Raw genomic sequence first — 21,180 nt, 5'->3', positions numbered from 1 at the left:
GCCTTTTAACAGAATTATATACCAGTGCTTACGCCTATCAAAGCCGTAAAATAATCACAATACCTTAAATAATTAAGCTGGATAAGAATCTCTCAAAATTTAATGCTGAGAAAATTTTTATATTGCCACTCATATGAGCGTTAGTCCAGCAGATATCAACGTCACGTTTACTGCGATATATACAGGAAGAACTGCGTAGGACTGTCACTTTTGAAGTAATAAAAAAAGGACGTTAAACATGCTATGCAAAGCACTACATTTCGTAATCTCCGAAGTTCCCACTAAGTAGTAGCGACTGGATCCACTCACCTCGAGATTCACACTACGCGACGCTCCAGGATACACACAGCCCTCTTCTTCTCAATTTCCAAGTTCCTACTAAATCTACAGACCGGCAGACCCCTCGTGTCACGGTCTTCAAGAAAGGCACTCAGAAAGCGGCACCGCAACAGAAGTTTGTCATCGGTGCTTCAGAGTGGAATGGTGGTGGCGGCTTGTCCAAGCGACTCCGGGCAGAGCTACGGTTCACTGGGCGATTCCACAAAAACGAAAAAAAAAAAAGGAAAGGGTCAATAGCTTCTTAGCACCGTTGGCCTCGACAATCGGCTGTATGAGCGACCAATTGGCTGGCGAAAACAAAATAAATCTCGCACCGTGGACTAATCACAACAGAAGCCGGGGAAAGAGTGAGACTGTCGCAAGGACTGGCCGGTCTCAGATCATCCGGCTTGATGCGGCATGCGGTCGTGGTCGCGCCGCCACGGAGTCGTGAGGGAACACGTGCCGCGCGGAGTGATTGGCGTGCGTCGACAACACCTCAGCTGCGCGCATTTTTTTTTTTGCCACCGAGCTTGCTCGACTGAGGTCGTGGCGGGGGAGAGGCCCCGAGGTGTCAGGACCACCTGTTCGGCGGCGTGCGCCGGAAGGAACACGCGGCGAGGGAGAAGGCGACGCCGCTTCCTGGAATCGGACCGGCGCTCTCTGGCCGAGCATGCCTCGCCGACTAAGTGAATGAATGAGTGGTTGACTGGCGCTGCTTCTCAAATTGACCTGACCAAGAATCAAGTACACACAATCGCTCAGCTGTGAGATTTGTTTTTTTTTTTGACGGCTATGATTGATTGATAGTGTTTGCCTCCAGAACCAATGCAACTGCGGTGAAGGTGGCTGAGGGACAACTTGAACCGCATGTTTTTCTTTCTTTGTTAGCTTGCTCCTAAAGAGTCGTATACATGAGCGTTTTTAAAGACGACAGTCTTTCTTTGGATACTTGAACGCAGAAATTTTGGTCTTTCTCTCTGTCCGTCACACGATTCAGCCACCCGGCCAATGTTTAAGCACTTGCTGAACGCCCAGCCATCTTGAACAGGTAGCTGCGTTCATACTTGTGAACATTGTCGATCAAAAGTCAAATATTACGCATATCTGAGGCGTAACATCAATACGTAAGTATTAGTTGGTGTGTTCCTTTACTAGAATATACATAGATACGTAATTCTAAAGTTCCTAGTGTTTCTTAGGATGCGCTGAAAATGCGACGCTATGCACGAAAAAGCCCTCTGCCGACTAGAGTTACTGTATATGCTACCTTTAGGTAGCAGAGTTGCGCATCTGTTTTCCAACGCCGCTAGCAACCATGCATTGCGGAGAAGCTGACGCTCGGGCCAATTTTTGTATTTCTCGACGCCGCCGCTGCAGCTCACTCAATTAACACTAGTAATCGACAGCCAATGTTTATCGCCGGCCTTCGACACGCCAGACATGTTTATCGGCGACGCGGTAGGCATGTCGCCTGCAAAAATGGAGTGCGACTTCACCGCATAGCTGTGGTTGCTAGCCGGACCTATGCGCTACTCTGCTACCTAAAGGTAGCATATACAGTGACTCTACTGCCGACGATATGGGGCTGCCACCTGGCAGTGGCCCTGGGTTCTGCACAAGCTTATGTTTCCCGACGCCACTGCAAGATGGCGTCCATTTTATTAATGCCAACCAGATGCGGCCTATTCAACGTAGAGGAGGCGCTGTCTGAGGCAAGGCAAAACATAAATGGCAGAAGACTATCGTCTTTCGACGACATTTGCAGTGAAGCACGCAGATACGCGGCCAATTTTTTTTTTAAGCTCTATCCATTAGGAACCTTGAAGTCAGGAACAGAACCTGAGCACTCTGTAAAGTTTTCCATTTGAGTAGCATGCGTCTTTTTTGCCGCGACATGCGTCGTCTTGTCTGGCTTGTCGCACGCGCTTGGCGTTTCGTGCACGATCTTAATTGGTGTATGCCGCCCGCGTGTTCACTTCTTCATTTTTAAAGGGTCGGTGGTGAGTGGCGGGGTTTTCCCAATTTGTGCGGCACATGCGTATTGCTGACGCACAGAAAAACCACATGGAACCCGTGCCATATACAGCTTAGCTGTAAAAACGCAGGACTGCTTAGGCAATGATTCTCACTTTACTAGTGACGAGTTTTTCTTGATTTACAGATTCTTTGTACAATACCATCGTTAATTTAGCAGATTCGTTTCACGACGATGTTATGGCACACAGGAAACTTTCGCGAACATCGGAAGTTTTTTTTTTTTGCCATGTTAAGCTTTCGTCCTATTTAATAATCTATTTGCCAAATCTTGGACAAATGGACTGATATGGTGGTAGCCATGTCGTTATCGATATTATGCCTGTTTCTCTATAGCATTGGTCTTGCGCCTTTCAAGTGCTAAATTAGGGTACATGTTGCAGCTGGTAAATTGAAGCATAGTAGTATAGCGAGGTCATGTCTACTAATAAGGAATCTCAGGACTAAGATTAATTTCGGTATATGCGATCATAAATGGTACGTGAACTCCATTATCTCTCCCAAAACTTGTCAAAAAACAGTTCGGTATGATATTAACTGGAACGGAATTTTTAGGAAACTTTATGAACGAATGTGTCGAAAGTGGCGTCATTCAGTATTATGATTTCAGCTAAGCAGACATAACTGAACAGCATGTCGCAATACTGTGTGGGAATTGTATGGTTCAGTTAATGCTCGAATGGACGCATATCAATTATATGAAAAAAATTGCGTACCTTGCACTAAGCCGAGCAAGGCTTGAAGTAGCGAAACTGGACGATTCTTCTGAAGACTAACCTGGTTGCTTCTAGGCCTTAGCTAGGTGATGCATGTTCTAGGTTGCTGCTAGGCTTTATCTAGGTGATGCTAGGTTGTTTCCACGTTGATTCTCAGTGCAGAGAGGTTCGACTTAAGCCACAGACAGTAACAGACACGACACGGTTGTCCGAACTCCAGAGACAGAAACTTGCAATGAAACCAACTTCTCGCACCTCTCATAGATCTACGGGCACGTCGTCGTTGGCGTAGGCTTTCCATCGCTTCGGGGTCTTCTCGCAGCCGCCATTGCCTTCCCCGTTCTCTAGTATTCCCTCGTACGTACTCGGGGTCTTCGGTTACGTACCTCGGAGTCTTCATTTTGAGTGGACAAGTGGCGAGTAGTGGGATTTACCCATTTTCTGTGGCACATACGCATTTCTTCGCATCCATTTGTTGGGCTAACTGTTGCTTTATTTTTTAGTGGACCAGTGGTGAGTAGTGGGATTTACCCAATTTCTATGGCACGTACCCGTTCATGATGATGATAATTTTCTGGATCTACTCACAAGGAACGATTTGCTAAACAGCTTCACTGTTAAAATGGTATAGATGGTTCTTAGTATTCTTTGCGTAATAATTATACGCACAAGCATTCGTCGCATAGATTGCACAAACGCAGAAGCTCGTGGGGGTTAGATCCCCCAATGATATGTTCAATATCGCAGAATAAAAGTGATTGACATTAAGTTCACGTTTATTTCATCGAACGGCTATAGCCAGGCCCAATACGTCTTTCTCCGTGAGCCAGGCCATACCAAGTGCCTCTAATTCTGAAAGCGTACAGGTTTTTACCTATAGAACTTTCAGAACATATGATGACATAATTTTTTTTTTCTACTCGGTAGGTTGATCTACATATAAAATTATTCATTGCACAAATGTGTCGGCACTTGAAGGTTATTGAATTTTGAAGTTTAATCAATATTTAGTACTTATACAGAATATAAATATTTTAGTACAGAAAAAAGGTCCCATAGTGTAAACACTGTAGGGGGACCTTATTTTAATGGTAGAAAATAATAACACTACTTAACAGCAGAATTGGAAATGGGAAAACAGCAGTATTGGAAATATATGCTGCCATTTGCGTGATAATTCTAACAAATCCGCTTGTTGATCACACGTGGAAAGCAATCCTGATACCAGCTCGCTTTCGTGACAAAGTTAAACATGAGGCGCTGAAATTGGTATTGTTATGGGGGGGGGGGGGGAGAGGGCGCGTGACTTTTTTGGTGGTCTTTACGTATGTGTGCAAGCGATGGCTTCATCTCCAATATCTCATACTGCTGCGCAAACGCAAAGGAAAAAATGCACGTGCATGAGCGAAAATAGAACACTGAGCAAGAAATTACTAGTCAATCACGCAGGTAAAAGACTGACCCACGCACATACACACGCGCGCACACACAAAACCATTTCGTTAATTGCAATCATTTGCCCCTCTTCGCAGCCTCAGTTAGGTATCCTTTAGAACAGGGGTCTCAAACTCACCTCAGCCAGCGGACCGCAATCACGCAATGTAGTCCCGCAAGGGCCGGGGCAGTGAAGAAGGTAAGAGCGAGGGGGGTGGGGGAGGGGGAGTTTGTACAAATTGTCCGCAAAGGTTGTCATTTGAAAGAAAACTTTTTTCAATATCTCATACACGGGCCATTCCTGAAGAATATTTGGTGCTAGGATTCCAGCAACATGTCCATACCGACCTCCAAGATGACTAAACACTGGACGCCGATTCTGAAATATAGCTTGCGTTTTACGGTTTTGTTTCGACACAAGGTGATCACGTGGGGTGCCTCGCGAAAACAATGCTTTAGATCAGTCATTCCTGTGTTGCTCGCGAACATACTTATTAAGAAAAAAAAAAGTGCGGCGAAGGCAGCCATGTGCTGGCCGTAAGCGAGAGGCTCACGGGCCGCTTCTTTGAGACCCCTGCTTTAGAATGTCAAGACTGTGAGCGGTACGTCATTAATATTATAATAGTAATATTAACTCGTAAAATAATGCGATAAAGCGTGTTGCATTCTCAAGAGTAGGTAGCCGAAAGTGACGTGCGACAGCCTGAAACCGTAAGCGCTGATAGCAGCGGCTGAGATTATACTCCTACATGATACCGCGAAGAAAAAGCATAAAAGAAAGCCCACAGTACCACAAAAATAAATTTTCTGCGACACAATGGAAGCTAACTAAGGGTTCCGGCACTAAAATGGCGACGCCATCAGGTCAGCAGTCCCGTTTACTTATTCCATTTCGATCCATACAACCCCGCATTTCGTCATCCCAAATCAATGCTATTTGTGCAGTCGGCGGCGGCGGAGAAGGCTACGAACAACTCGGCCAAATAGCGCGCGAAAAAGAAAAAAAGAAAAGCCGGCTCGTATCTTCACCTTCACGAGTGTGCTCTTTCCTCCCGATGGCTTCCGTCGGCGTCGGCGCCCCGCTGCTACTCACTGTCGGCACATCAAAAAACGCGCGCGAGAGAACGCGAACGAGATGAGAGAGCGGTTAGCTAAACAGGTGACGCCGGGGCGTGTTGCGTTCTCGCGTGCTTGCGACCGTGTGCGCGCGGCCGCCCCCGGACAAGCACATTTTATGCAACCGGCCCGGCCGTGCGCGCTCAGCTACCGCTGCTGCAGCAAGCAGACCCTGGGCTCGAGTGCGTCGATTTGAGCACGCCGCGGGTGCCGCTCGTCCATCTGTCCTTCCCGGTTGCCGCCTCCGCGGGCTGTTACAAACATGCCGCTCGGCTTGCCATTGCGCCTCACAACGTCAAAATCAAGCTGATGATTCAGCAGCGTGCGCGCCGGGCCAGGCGCGTACTTTCGCTCGAGGCGGTGTCAAGATTGTTGCGCGCCGACCGAGCAAGAGAATCGCTATTTGCGACATGCGCGGGGCTGCCGGTTCTTGCACTGTGTTAGTGCTTATACTTGGCTTTAAATTACGTCAATTAAGCTTTCAGCAAGCCTCTCTTTGTCTCTCTCTCTTTTACTCCTTCATTCCCCTCCCCATGTGCAGGGTAGCAAACTGGACGTAGCCTAGTTAACCTTCTTGCGTTTCTTGCATTCCTTCTCTCTCAACACTTTATGTAAAGCATTCCAATTTAGGTTCAGCATTCTATATCGTCCAATTTCTTTGAAAAATAGCATCCTATTATGATCATTGCTTGTTGGATCGACTAGGTGGTGTTGAAGTGCCTCTCTGTATTGAGTAAAGATCGCGCACTTGTGCGCGCATAGGAGTGCGCACGCGTGCGTCTCTCTCTCTGTGTACGTGCGTGTGGACGCGTGTGTGTGCGTGTGCGCATGCGTGTCATTCCTTCGTGCTTTTCGTACGTTGGACTGATCAAGGTGATCGGGCTCAAAAAGGGCATGATTATCTCGATCAACGACTGTAATCGACGCGCATGGGCCGTGTGCTGCGTAATTGAGAGCTGTTCCTCGAAATGTATTTTTGTTTTTGTCTTTCCCCCTTTCCTACACTCATCAAGAACTAACCACAGTCAAACAATTAGACAACCTTCAAGCCATGTCAATACTTACAAATATTCACTCTTTCCCTCAGCAATATCTCACGAGATCGACTTACCTAATAGTGTTGGGAATTGTAATACTGCAGAATCTTTTGTTACAAAAGTGCAAGCCATTCATTTCTGTTCATGGTTGCCTTTTTTCATGATTGCGCTCTATCTCACTGTCGCCTCTACTCCGGGTCCCTTCTTAGCACTGATTTTGAATTTCAATATGTACCAACGAGCCCACATTAACACACTTTTTTCAGTGTATACAAATTTCGCCAGAGAGGCTCAAGTGAGGGTCTCCTCAGACGCATGGTTTTGCGCCCATTGTGGTTCTCTTTGTGCAGCATGTTATTAAATGTATTCAAGGAAACTTCGTATATCCCAGCGAATGTCTTCGATGTGCCTTAATTTTACCTGTCACTTTTTATATGATTCGGATAGAAATTACGTTCATTAAGTAGTCAAGAGATCGACGAAACACGGCCAGGCCAAGTAGTAGCATGATTAGTAGAATACGGAACAAAACCTATCGACAGCATTACGTTAATAACGGCTGGTTGTGCAAATCACGGACAAAACACCCGACAGAAAAAACAACGAAATCTCGACAACGCGTGCACTCCAACCGTAGGACGAATGCACAGACTAATAGAAACGATTTCGGTGATGAGTAGCGCACTGTTAACAGGAAATCTGTGGATCCAAAGACTTCAATGCGTTTTCTACATTGTTCAGTGACCTGTATAGTCGAGCACTACAGGAAGCAACAACACCACTATCCTTCTGTTCACAAAAGACTAACTAGAGAGCAATCAGTGACTTGGAGAAGGCTCTAGGCTGGCACCTATCCGCACGGTACACTACTCCACGATAAGTACCTCGGCAACTTCATCAGGAACTGCAGATACTGTCCGGAGATTGCTAGCACCCTGTACCATATGGTACGGGGATGCCGAAAGAACCCAAGTACACCGCCGATAGACGAACAGAGCGTACAACATAATCCGGAAGACCAGTGGGAGGTGTTGTGACGTCACTGAACCCCGAGGACCAGCCCCGGCTGGTGGACAGGGCTCGGGCGTCGGCTGCAAGCCATGACTACCTAGAATAAGGAAGCCACCCACCTCAGGACGAAGAGAACGCGTGCCAGGTCGTACGATAAAATTTAATTCTCTCTCTCAGTGACCTGTTCAATCAGTCGTATAAATCCACTGCATTGCTTCTCGCTCACACGTCTGATCGCCTACAAAGCCTGACACTGAACTTCCGTGCGCGAACACATCTTGAGAATAGTACATCATTAAAGTGAAGAAATTTGAGATAAACCTACTACGCCGGGCATCGTCATAAAAAAATGTCGATCTATTCTTCAACTTTTGCAGAGGCAGGTTTCAATATGTGTTCGCCTCGGTGGTGCAGTGGTTATGGTGCTCGACTGCTGACCCGAAAGTGGCGGGTTCGATTCCGGCAGCGGCAGTAGCATTTCGGTGGAGGCGAAATGTTAGAGGCCCGAGTACTGTGCCATGTCAGCGTGCGTTAAAGAACACCAGATGGTCAAAAGGAGCAGAACCCACCCCTAGGGCGTGCCTCATAACAATATCGTGGTTTTGGCACGTAAAACCCCTGATGTTATTATTATTAGGTTTCAATATGTCATTATGTTGAAATCGTGCGCCACATTTCATTCAAAGACTCCTTTCTTCTCCACATCCTTAAAGCATTGGATAGTTCTGTGACCTAGACATTAGAATTACCAGCCAGTTACGGAAGCAGGAGGTGTCACGCAAACATACCAAACATACCTGGCAATTACTTCACCGACTTGTAATGATACTTTTGACCGAATTCTGCCGCACCAAAAACAAGCGGACGTAACAGAAAACGACACTGAGGATGAGCGCTGAACCTTCAGCGTTAATCCTTGTCGCTTTCTGTTCTGTAAGTGTGTTTTTTTTTTGCCCTGCAGTTTGTCAGAATCATGTATACCAACAATCCCAACTCGCCACTTTTGACCTACCTTGCGCAGGCGGCCTGTTCGATCAGATGAAAGTATGCACACCGAGCGAATATCACCACGGTACGTGCCACAAGCTAAGATGAAGCCCTCTCAAATGTCTGCGTATTCGCGGCTAATTGCGGTCGCCACAATCTCGAGCTCGAAAAGCGTAGATCATGTATGTCTGATCAATATGAAGTGGAGGAAAAGCAGACAAAAAACAACAACAAAGTCGCAGACAAATACGTGAGAACTCATGATACCCATCAAGGTTCATTGCGGGACGTATATCTTTCAGCGCGTACCATGGCTATGCATTCACTAGGCTCTGACGGGGACGTTGGCTCGGAGATGTTCGTTACGCAGATGATCTCGTTAGCGCGCTGGTGTAGGCACCGAATGCGCAATCCTATGCTAATTCGAGTATTGCTTAAATTATGTCTACCTGGAAACGCGATGAATAGCAGCGTAGGCATGTTGTAACAAAACTACATATCTCTATTGAACGCGTAATCGCATCAGCGACATTCCTTTGATTGATAGTCATAGCGATGTAGTGAATGCGTGCTCAACAACGTACTCAACAACAACGACGCCTTTTGAAGCAGAATGCATTATTGATAATAATAATAATAATAATAATAATAATAATAATAATAATAATAATAATAATAATAATAATAATAATAATAATAATAATAATAATAATAATAATAATAATAATAATAATAATAAATTGCTGAGGTGTTGCGTTCCAAAACCACCATATGTTGATATGAAGGATGCAGTAGCGGAGGACACTGGAAATTTCAACCACCCGGGGTTGTTCAACGTGCAGCTACATTTAAGTATACGGGCCTCTATAATTTCGCTTCCATCGAAATGCGGCCACCGCGGCGGCGATAACGAGTAATTGTGTATAAATGTTTTCGCTTGTAGCTACTATACGCAGATATTGAAAAGCGTGTGCAAATCTTGCAAGCGCTTTTGAAGACTGCTTCCGTTTTAATAAAACATTTCATCCTCATCAAATGTGCGACTATTTTTCTATCAGTGCTGCCACAAGAGTGCAAAAACTACTCTGAAGGCGCATTTTAACGTGTACTATGCATTAGTACTGTTCTATAAAAGAAAAAGAAAAAAAGGCAGCTGCGCACTAGTGGTACGAGGACTGTGCAAGCAGCGAAGCTTGTGGCTTTCTCCTCACTCTCACTTCCATTTCCCACCTCCTTGCTATGCTATACTATACATGCTTATGCTATGTTGTGTTTCTCTCTCTTTCTCTCTGTATATTTCTCTCTCTCTCTGTATTTCTTTCTTTTTTTTCTGTTTCACTTTTTTTATCTCTTTATTTCTCTTTCTCTCTATCATTTTCCGGTTCTCTCGCCCATAGAAACACAATTATATGGTTCCCATAAACTATTGTTCTGCTAGCATGCCTGGATAGCCGAGTGGTTACAACGCTAGCCTTCGGATTGTGGATACCCGTGTTCGAATCCCACCTCGCCAAGAATTTTTTTCATATATTTCTGCTCGTACTCCCCTCCATCTCTCTTCTGCTTTCCTTCTCCCAACGCGTTGCTAGGCGACGCATGCTGGCGTCATCGCTCGGCAAGGTTTTTCTGCGAACACCTAACGGCCTAACCTCCGGCTTAAACAGCTTCGTTGTTAAAATTAAACTAGGCTGTTAGATCACGCATCTAAAGTATACACTTATAGTATAAATCTTCGCATGCTATGCGCCTCCCAGCAGAAGCTCTACTAAAAGAATATTTGTGTCGCAGGAGTTACCCCACGAAGCCTGATCCTGAAGGCACAGATATGCGGTGGTAATGTGATTTTCATTTTCTTTTTTTTTTTTGTGAGGCGCTGCTGCATTCGCCGACTGTACTGAGAGCAGGGGCGGAATCTTGAAACGTTAGGTCTTCTAACCGTCTCGCACATGCTCGGCTGTAGCTTCGGAGCGCGTTGCCGCACCCAAAAAGCACAGTAGCGGAAATCCGGCCGGCGCAACTTGCGTGAGAGTCGCATGACCTGAGAAGAAACGTCACGCGTAACGTCATTGGTTGAATGGCACGTCGCTATCTACTATGTTTCTGGTCGTAGTGATGGTGGCAAAATAGTGAGAACCGCGAAGCGGCACGGCGTAGGTTACTGCCCCCCCCCCCCCCACTATGTGACACGGGCCAACCGGTGGCAGTGGCATAATAGCGACACTTATGCAACGCCAGACAGAACCTTGCCGTTTAATTCAAATTATGTCGGAGGTCTGACGTCACACCCAATGCTTCTGCTGAGGTCAAGTGACTCTCACGCGTATGACTATACGCATGGTCAGTTGACTCTCCCGTGGAAGGACAGCGTTCGAAAAAGCGAACAAAGATGAAACGTGTACGACGTTCCGACCTCGGGTGACTGAAAGGTGTCCATGTCCGAAGGCCCGGCAGACATATTCAAGCGGTAAACGAGAAATAGCGGTTCAGACACAGTATGGGCAGGCTAGTATGCAGTGACTCACTGCTAGGGGTTCTCACTAATCTCCAAAACAAGTTTACCACAATCGACTGGCTGTCGCGAAAACTCTTACGCAGGTGCATGAGGGGTAAGGTTGTCGCGATTTATAACAGCCGTTGAAATGTACGCCCAAGCACTAGCTGTCTATCTAGAGGCAGCACGAGCTTGCGACGACGAAACGATCAAGCACGACTATGCCAATTAGCCGGAGCGAGCGCAAAAACAACAGTTCGTCGCTGATTAAGCTGCAAACCGCATTTCGTTGCCAGAGGGGATAGCCTTACGACCTGTGATTGTTCGAGATAGGCGGAAATGCGTGCGCACAGGTGTTACGGCAAAAAGCAAGACAGGAAATCACTTGTATTCAATGCGCATCCGCTACAGCTTTTGTTTCTTGTTTTCTTTCTGTATTTCTTATCGTAGCTGTAACAACTGATAGTGCCCTTTCCATTCTTGAGCAGCGCACAACGACCCATCACACGAGTGAGAAGAACACAGGACAAGCGCTGGAGGGTCATGTGTTGTGTGTTGTCTCGCTCGTGTGTTTTCTCGTTGTGCGCTGTCCAACAATGGGTATGTTACACATCGCCCGCACATCGGCCATACTAAAGTGATAACGCTCTCGTGGTAGGCTGAAAATAATGTAATGGCATATAAATTCAAATTGTACATAATAAGGAGTATAACTCCACATCGTGTGACTATTAATAATGCTGCGTGCTTGATGGCATACATTTTAAGCTCTTTCTAGCCGGCTCATGTGTTAATACAACGACCTGTTCTGTCATACAATGTTGCGCCAATAGCTCATCAGTGTCTGAGCACATTCGGCTCTTAGAACTCCAGGAACCACTTGTTAGAACGCAGTGAAGACCGCTTCTGTACTAATTCATGTTCTTCGACGGCATTCATAGTCATCGACCGCCCATTTTGTGTCACTACAGGACGGACACCTCTTCCAACAACCACCAATTTATCCCGTTCTGCTGATTATCTGCACTGTACCCCTGCAATATCCTGCTGTCGAGACGATTCCATTTTGTGCCCGCAATTTTTTTTAATTTCGTGACACCACCTAATCCTTCACCGACTCATGGTGTTCGACTGCTGACCCGAAGGTCGCGGGATCGAATCCCGGCCGTGGCGGCCGCATTTTCGATGGAGGCGAAAATACTAGGCCCGTGTGCTTAGATTTAGGTGTACGTTAAAGAACCCCAGGTGGCCGAAATTTCCGGAGCACTCCACTACGGCGTCCCTCATAATCATATCGTGGTTTTGGGACGTTAAACCCCAACAATTATTATAATAATTATTAACCCTCTTGGGATCTTGACTGCGTTTCCTATCCCTGGATATCCATTCCATCGCTTCGACTGACAATCGGTTATATGTTCTTATCATGACGTCATTTGCCCAGGTCTCTTTTTTTTCGTCGATATTTACTTAATATTAACTAGGACATCGGTTACCCCTGCTTGTACTCTGATACACCCTGCTGCCTTCTTATCCCTTAATATTAAGACTATCATTTGGAGTTACGTTCCATGATTGTAAGATTAGCCTATACGTATAGGTCAGTTAGTACTTTGCTTGCTCGGAGAGCTGCAATATCGGCCTGTCGATCATACACTGTCTTAAAAAATTCAACCAGCTCCGCTTCGCGGACACCGATTAAACAGCCAAGCAGGTGGTGGAGGTGGTGGTGCTCTCTTTACTACAACCGAAAAGAGGGGACCAATACGAAGACTGGTTGCGCTGGCTTAGAGCTGGTGGCGTTCCCTTCGTCATGCTAACGCATTTCTATGCTTTGCAAGTCTTTCAGATGTGTTGTATCACTGCTCTTTCTTAAACACTCTTTGTTAAGCTTTGAGGTGGTGGTATAGTTTTAATGCATCTTGACCCTACCACTCTTATACACAGGTATACAAAGAAGCCTTCGCTTAAGGTGCTCCGATATGTTGTCGCAGGTCGCAGGTTAGGTCCCTGCCGGCTTCAGTTATCTTTTCGTCCACTTTTACTTTCTTCACATTGATATCCTAATTACCACAAATAACACCCCCTATACTTACCGTGGCATTATTGTCTGTTAGTTCTCAATAATGTTCTGTGTAGCAACGAAAAACGAGCCCTTAAAAGTAATCTTTGCTTCATCCGATATGTTGTATCACTGCTCTTTGATAAACACTCTTTGTTAACCTTTGAGGTGGTGGTATAGCCACCACCTTTTATAACCCGAAAGTATCACGTGACAGTGGTGTGACTGTGGTAACGCTCACGCCATTTGCTGGGCTAACTGTTGCCTTCTTCCTTTTTAGTGGAAGTTGTGTGTAGTGGGATTTACCCAATTTCTGTGGTACATACGCGTTTTTTGATGATGATAGTTTTCTGATAGGCCGCACACATTTCTGTGGCACGTACCCGTTTGTTGGGCTAGCTGCTGCCTTCATTGTTAGTGGACCAGTGGTGAGTAGTAGAATTTACCCAATGTCTGTGGCGCATACCCGTTGATGATGCCCACAATCGTTACCACGAATCCCGGACATGAAAGGCTGAACCAAGAAGAGTTTCGTTGTTAGTAATCGCGGGGTAGTTAAAGAGATGGATTATACGTGAACACGCAACAGAGTGCTCTGTGTTGTAGTGCATTTACGTATAATTCGTTCCTTTACGTTACAGCATGATTATCCCGAGGCAGTGCTTTGTCTTTTTTCGGGAAACTGGATGAAGCCATGAGTAAGATGAGCCAGGCACGGTTTCTTCAAACTGGTATACCCACTACATCACCACACTGCGCAATAATCTAGGGCTATAGTCTCCACTTTCAAAAGATGCCCACAACAGCGATACGACAATTAATGCCGGTTTCGCGACTCATGGTTAGCAGCCAGCTCAAAAGCGTTCGTATGGCCATCAAGAACAACAGTGTGTGATAAACATGCGGTCTCGATTAGTATTGACATGTTTTTCGCGAGCACGCAAAGGCGACGAATGTTAATAAAATGGAAACACGTTTTGTTTTCGTTAATATTACAGGATGTTAAGTCAAAGACACGGTATGATAAATTAACCTTTAGAATATGGGCTCGTGGTTAATTGCGTTAAGTATTCTACTCGACAAGCATTCCCGTAAACTAACTTGTTCCTTATATATAGTCCATAAATGTTTGCTTTCTGCTGCCGCCTGGATATTAACGCGATAGCGTTAAAGAGCTCGTTTCGCAGAAATTCCGGTGTCGGCGTCGGCGTCGATGTCGGCGAAAAATCAGCGTTGCCTAAAGATGCAAATAAAATAAATAACAAAAACCTTCGGTACGACTGAGAATAGAACTCAGGCCGTCTGCGCGGCAAGCAGGTGTTCTACCACAGAGCCACAATATTTCTTGAAACTGCTTCGAAAAAAAAATATATGAATGTCATGTAGTGGAAGGAACACCGCGTGACAGAAGCGTAGAATCTTTACAGGCGTCAACACATCTGAATTGCGCCACGAGTGGGTGTCTTAAGGGCCCACCCATTACAAAGCGCTTAGACATATTGAATCATCATCATTATCAAAGCATCAACAAAGTGAACAGCTGCGTAGGTTCGCATGTTGCCTTACGGACGCGTAGTGGGCCCTTCGTGGATTTGCAAAAGGAAGAATTATGGCGTAGTGGGCACTTAACAACTTTACTTGCAGTAGGCATTCTAGCATAGTTTGAAACGGCCATTGTTATGCGCACAGACGTTCGTTTCCTTGCGGCACGGATGAGGCATCCACCGAGAACCGAAGCTAGGCTGGAAAATGAGAAGGCGATGCGCACGGGGCCCGATTACGCTATCGCGTTCTACTCTTTTAAGGCGAAGCTCAAGCGTCCTCGGAAGTTTTTCTTTTAACTGTGCAAGTAACTACTCATGCGTTGTTTTTTTTTCTATTAGCAGAAAGCTGGACTACTCGCATACGTGAAACTTAATGCAAACAGGAACAAAATGAGAAAGAGAAAGCAGACAACAGGAAGGGGAGGACGCTGGTTTTCAACCGAACTTAGTACAGGTAAAAAACGAAACAAAACACACCCCCACGTCACGCGGAAGCAGGTGCATGCGCGAAGCCACTTGTGAAGATGTGTGTCGTCACACAGCATGTAACGAAGTCACTCGTGCTATTTCATTTTCAAAGAGATAGAGGTAGTGCTAATTAGGGGCGTAGCCAGAAATTTTTTTCGGGGGGCGGGGGGGTAGGGGGTTCAACCACAATTTGTGTATGTTCGTGCGTGTTTGCATGTGCGCGCGTATATGTACGCAAGAAAAACTGAAATTTTTTTTTTTTTGGGGGGGGGGGGTTTCAACCCCCCCAAACCCCCCCTTTGGCTACGCTCCGGGTGCTAATACACTTATCAGATTTTTATTTATGCTGTAGATCTCAATATTTGAATAATCAGCCTACATTTCCTGTTTAAAAATTACATGTTGCTTGGAGATGTTAGCACTGTCGTATAGCGCCGGCTACTCCTTTCCACAGATAATAGAATTCGTTAAAATCACAGCAACTAAAAAATTAGCATAAAAGATCACGTAAGGAGAATTGGTGCATTTCTCTTCGTACTGCCCCATAACACGAGTCAGCCTTTTCCCTGTAACGTTGTCTGTATTCTCTTACTCCTTTTTGTTCTTTTTTCCCTGGAAGTACAGCGATTCTTTTTTTCATAATCAAAGCGCGTACCGTTATATGGGTAATATACTGTACTCACGTAATATGTCCTTGCTGAAAGCGATGTCTATCCAATGCAGTACGCAAGCGGACAAACGAAGCCTATACAGGTGATACTCAGCTATGCCTAGCGCCCACCTGCAAGAACGGCATGCTGCCCGTTGCCTGTGCGTGTGATACGAGACAAATGCCATTCGTCCGTGAGCATCGGTTGCGTTAGATGCGCTACTCGAGGGGATTAGCCACGCATAAATAACGCAGGCCTCGCGCACAGCGCGTGCAAGCCAAACGGCTGGCCGCTGTGACGAGCTCACACATTACGCTTTCCGAGACGCTTACATACGAAGTAACGCCTGCTTTGGCTGTCAACCAGGCGCTTTCGCTGCATTCGAATGGCTTCGATCGTGGTCTGCTATTTTCTTGCCTTCCGTATGGCTATTTATTTTTCATGTTTCTGTCGTTGTTCTTCTAATTTTCCTTAGTTTTCATTTCTTTTATATATACCTTTTGGTAATAATGTTTGTACATTCCCAATAGAGAAAAAGTTGGACCAGTTGAAAAGTGGTGCAAAAAACTGTATTTTATTGCTTAAGTAAGTCACTAGTATAGTGACGTCACATGTTGTCCCTCGATCGTGGTTTCTCAGCGAATTTTTTCCCTCTACGTGGGAGCGGCCCGATGCGTGCTAGTTCACGCCCCGAAGGACCTAAATAAATTCATTCCATTCCATTCTAGCTAAAGTACGCCGAAATAACCTATGTGGTAGATTTAGATCTGCTACAGTTGCTTTATTTTAAAGTTGTGTTTGTCCATACATTCCACCTGACAAATAAAATCACTATATAGGCCTTTAGAAAGAACCACCTCGCTTTTTGGAGATCCCCCTTTCATCTTAAGTCTTTTCCGCGACGATCACTTGACTCTATAGGTCGGCAAAAAAATTGGAGCTCACTCAGACTCACTCAGGAAATATATTTTGCTCTGAGGGCTCACTCGGACTCAGGTTCACAAAAATTTTCCTCAACCGGACTCACTCGGACTCAGACTCCCTAAACTTTTTTCTCAGCCGGACTCACTCGGACTCAGACTCACCAACATATTACTCAGCCGGACTCACTCAGACTCACACTCACAGCTTGACGTGAGTCTGAGTGAGTCTGAGTGAGTCGACTCGTGAGTCCGTTAGCGTAAAATGAGTTTTTTCGAACATGGTGCCACTGCTGTTTAACGTCAATATCTCACATAATCGGTGCTCTGCGATACGTCTTTTGTTCTTTTACCTTCAAATATGAGTTATCAGTAGTTTTAATTCAGTAAAGACATTTTTTTATGAAATACACGACTCATATAAAATATTTCATCAAGAACTTCCCGTGAAAGAGTTTGCGAGGCAAGGTCATGGTGCCCCCCCCTTCCCCATTCACGCCTTTGATCAATAAATATTGAGGTGGCGCATAAACGCCCGTTCGTTGACTAATGCGTTCATACCCTTGAGCATAAACGTAAGCCGATATAAGACCGATAATAATCCTGAAGACGAATAGATAGGAAAATAGGTCGGCAATAGAAGGTGGAGCTCACTCAGACTCACTCAAGAAATATATTTTGTGCATATGGCTCACTCGGACTCAGACTCGCGAATATTTTCCTCAACCGGACTCACTCGGACTCAGAATCACTAAAATTTTCCTCAGCCGCACTCACTCTGACTCAAGCTCACCCAAATATTACTCAACCGAACTCAGACTTATACTCACGGCCTGATCTGAGTATGAGTGAGTCTGAGTGAGTCGACTCATGAGTTTGCCGACCTATGCTTGACTCACTTTGATCCATTAGCCAAGATTATTCGAGTCTTACCTATTCATGTGCACTTTCTTAAGTGAACATTTAGTTTCCGGTAATTTTGGTTTCAAGTGAGTTGCTGAATATGTTGCCATTTGTTATGTGCAGGTATTGCATAGCAATCTGTGTTTTTGTAATTTGCTTCAAATAACCATTCAGCGTTTGTACAGCAATGTTTCTACATATTATTCCATTTAAACGTAGTGAATCGTTCTTTTCGCACTTCTAATTGCCTGCAATGCCATGACAAAGGCGCGTTATTTCACAGTTTATTTCTCCGCTCAGTGCAAACAGCGCCTAACCAAGCGCATGATGCAGACCCTAGTTTTCCATAATGCATTGTGGCACCGCCACAGTGGTGTAGCGTTTATGGCACCCGACTGCTGACCCGAAGGTCGCGGGATCAATGGAGGCGAAAATGTTTAAGGCCGGTGTACTTAGATTTAGGTGCACATTAAAGAACCCCAGGTGGTCGAAATTTCCGGAGCCCTCCACTACGGCGTCCCTCACAATAATATCGTGATTTTGGGACGTTAAAGCTCAGATATTATTATTACTATAATGCATTGTATTGTCTATGCTTATGCTTTTGGATGTAGCAATCAACTTTTTTTTAGCATCCTGATATAGAAAGAAAATTCTATCCGCGAATGCCAAACTAAGTTGACAAGACAAAGAAAAGTCCAATGCACGTTTCGCATCTTGAAAGCCACGTTTACATCAAATATACACAAAAGCCGGCGCCGTATAGGAAATTCACACCATTTATTGCACAGTGATTGAATGTCACGATACATAACTTCCATATAAAAAATTATGAAAGCTTCTCGAACATGATAGAATGAATGCATTGACAATGCAACGAAATGCACTCCCGGTCATCTTGCGAAATAATGCACATGCAGAAAAAATGAACACTTTGCTGAATAAAAAGAATTACGTATAAAACGCATTTTCACGAGGACTTGTTGCTATATTGAAATGTGGACAAACTATTATATACAAGAAGAAGTTAGTCATATGTTCAGTTTATGTTGTCTGAAACATGCTCCTGCACGCGTGTAATGAACTGAATAAGATTTTGGCTCTTCAAACTTGACAAGCTACGAACAAATCACATTGGATAACGACAGCTGAATAACGGTAATGGATAGCATGAGTGGCGCTCTGACACACATGGATGATTTCGGTTGAAGCGTACAGGAATGCTACGAGTCAATACAAATACACCTAAGCGCTGTGAGAGCTTTTTAAAAAAAAGATAGTCTGCAACGTTGCTGCAAGCCCTATAGCAGTGTACTAGTTTCGCTCTCACGAGGTCATGCCTGAAAGTTGCAGCTCAAGGACGTTTTTAATCAAGAAAGCACAGTCCTTTCGTCAACATGAATAGGCAACACAAGTGCATTTCTGAAACAGAGTTACCCGATAAATTGTTGTATAAAAGCATCAATGTGCAACGTAAATTTACGAGAAATGGCGCAACAAGCTGTAATGATGATGAAGTGGAAAAAGATGTCGCGAACGTGTAATGTGATCAAAAATACTTTACAACAACACTCAAATTGTGACCGATTGATTTTTTTATGTTAGACGTACTTGACCTCCTTCGCGAATGCCTCCTCCTTCGATGCGCTAACTAGCTTTTGGTGAGCGACTACTGAGGATTATTGAGGTGAGTTACTAAAAGCAGCCTCATAACAGCGAGCTGAATGGTACGCATAAATGGACCGATGAAACCTACGCATAAGTGGACGGATACACACTTCAGTTCAGAGATATGTAGTTCAGTTTACACGTTTGACGCCTCTGAACGTGATTAAAATTTATAAGAACGAAACGGATGACTGCACCGAAGAATACACAACATTCATCAATTTCCGAGTGCCGCAGACATCACAGTACATCAACATACACACACACGGAGATGTAAAAGGACAGCAACAATCACGTGCACAAAAGGATGAGACCGCATCGATAAACGTTGCAAGAGACCGAAGCCTCGAAAAAGCCTTCCCGTGACATATGGCGTCAGGTAAGCACAATCTCATCTCTTGTTGTGATCCAGCAAACTAGCCAGGCTCACGGAACACCTCGAGTTAGGCAATTGACACTTGGCTCGTGTAACGTGCGCAGGAAGCACCACGTACACGAGTCGAGAGTCGTCGTAAAACACGTTTTGTCCGATGTGAAACAACGTTGCAGCCGAAATGTCAGCACAAGCTTCCTTAGAAGCCTTGCGAACAGGCTCCTTGATTCACGATGAGCTTGTACAGGCCAAAGTACTGCGCAGAGCTGTTTGCTGGAACTGAGAAGGAGAAGCCAACCTGCGAAAGAATAAACACGGCAAATGCGTAAGCTGGGGAATGAATTTTTCTTCGCGTCAACTGTGAACGTAACATTTGGTCGATGGTAGTGCATGAAAGGGCTTAAATAACTACGAGGAATGCATTAGAACCCTCTAGATACACCTCCAATAGAGGAAATTGGTCTTCATTTGTGCGTGAAAGAGAAACCTCTTTCCGCCGAATAAACGAAGCCAGAGTCTCAATACAAAAGATAATTTCATTAATGAAAACTATCTACTATTAATTTTCATATATCTGAATTCCTGATACGCTAGAAAGAAATACCGAAAAGCCTGAAAGCGCGATAACGTTGGTATAATGTCGTTCTGCGAAGTGGCTTCGGTTTCAGTTCCCAGAAGGCACGCGTAATGGCGCATAAAGTGGTCACGCGAATGAAGATGACCGTTTTCGCATTCGCTCTGGCTCCTTTGATCGCCTGCTTATGGTGCTGGCTCGTTGCGCTTCCGAACGTAGTGGTATAATATATGACCGAGAAAATCGAACGAAGTGTGAAAACTTAAAATGCACCTTAATCTAAGCACACGGCCAGTTCTCCATTTCGCTTCCATCGAGATGCGGCCACTATATGACCCGGGACACGAACCCACACCCTCCTGCTTAGCAGCTGAACGCTGCGAAGCCAACGAGGTTCGTAAGCCGAAAAGTGTCGCATCAGCACTGCTTTAAGGAACCATGTTGTACCCACCTGGACGGGTATGCGAAAGTCCAGAGAGAAGGAGTACATCTGGTAACCCGTGTAGTCTCCGCCAAGTTCGGCGTCGATCTGGAAAAGGTTTAGCACTGGCGACGTCAGGAGCAGTCGCAGCGAGCCGTCCGCCTTGTCGCCCGCCATGCTGGGTCCCTTGGCGTACTCGATGTTGATGCAGAACGGAGACTGCGGACTCTTGATGATGCGTTTGAAGGTGAGCTCGACCCGCTTACCACCCTCGACCACGGTCTCCAGGAAGTTGGCTGCAAAGGGTAGACGATTGGTGCGTTAACACCTCGTACCCCGATAAGTGCAGCCTATCAAGAGGCATGCAAATATCGGCATGTTTCCATTTAGAATGTCGTCCTGAGAAGTCCTCGAGGATAAAGGTGACGAAGGCATTGCTAAAAGCATTCA

The 21,180-nt window shown here is 45.3% G+C and overlaps 3 protein-coding genes across 7 annotated transcripts in view; all 3 read right to left on the bottom strand.

The window, feature by feature from the left end:
• Positions 1 to 5,788, bottom strand: part of LOC119393977 (CRISP/Allergen/PR-1-like) — a 32,910-nt gene extending 27,122 nt beyond the window's left edge. Inside the window, exon 1 of the mRNA XM_037661187.2 lies at positions 5,535 to 5,788. The gene's annotated coding sequence lies outside the window, so the exon portion shown is untranslated. The remainder of the gene's footprint in view (positions 1 to 5,534) is intronic.
• LOC119394827 (sulfide:quinone oxidoreductase, mitochondrial-like) overlaps positions 1 to 21,180 on the bottom strand; it is a 345,577-nt gene that overhangs the window by 236,346 nt on the left and 88,051 nt on the right. The gene's annotated exons all lie outside the window — the stretch shown is intronic.
• Positions 1 to 21,180, bottom strand: part of LOC119393978 (CRISP/Allergen/PR-1) — a 329,781-nt gene that overhangs the window by 279,893 nt on the left and 28,708 nt on the right. Inside the window, exons 8-9 of one of the 3 annotated variants that reach the window (XM_037661189.2) lie at positions 20,761 to 21,026; positions 18,455 to 20,033 (exon numbers count right to left, since the gene is read on the bottom strand). The exons of 1 other annotated variant lie outside the window; for it this stretch is intronic. In XM_037661189.2, the coding sequence (XP_037517117.1) occupies positions 19,935 to 20,033; positions 20,761 to 21,026 (365 nt within the window). In that variant the 3' untranslated portion in view covers positions 18,455 to 19,934. Of the gene's footprint in view, positions 1 to 18,454; positions 20,034 to 20,760; positions 21,027 to 21,180 lie in introns of those variants that run through there. One more of the 3 variants, XM_049415574.1, reaches the window with a different exon arrangement.

The sequence above is a fragment of the Rhipicephalus sanguineus genome, chromosome 5 (assembly GCF_013339695.2).
Source record: "Rhipicephalus sanguineus isolate Rsan-2018 chromosome 5, BIME_Rsan_1.4, whole genome shotgun sequence".
In the NCBI taxonomy this organism is placed as follows: Eukaryota; Metazoa; Arthropoda; class Arachnida; order Ixodida; family Ixodidae; genus Rhipicephalus; species Rhipicephalus sanguineus.
This window is presented reverse-complemented; position numbering and strand designations above follow the sequence as displayed.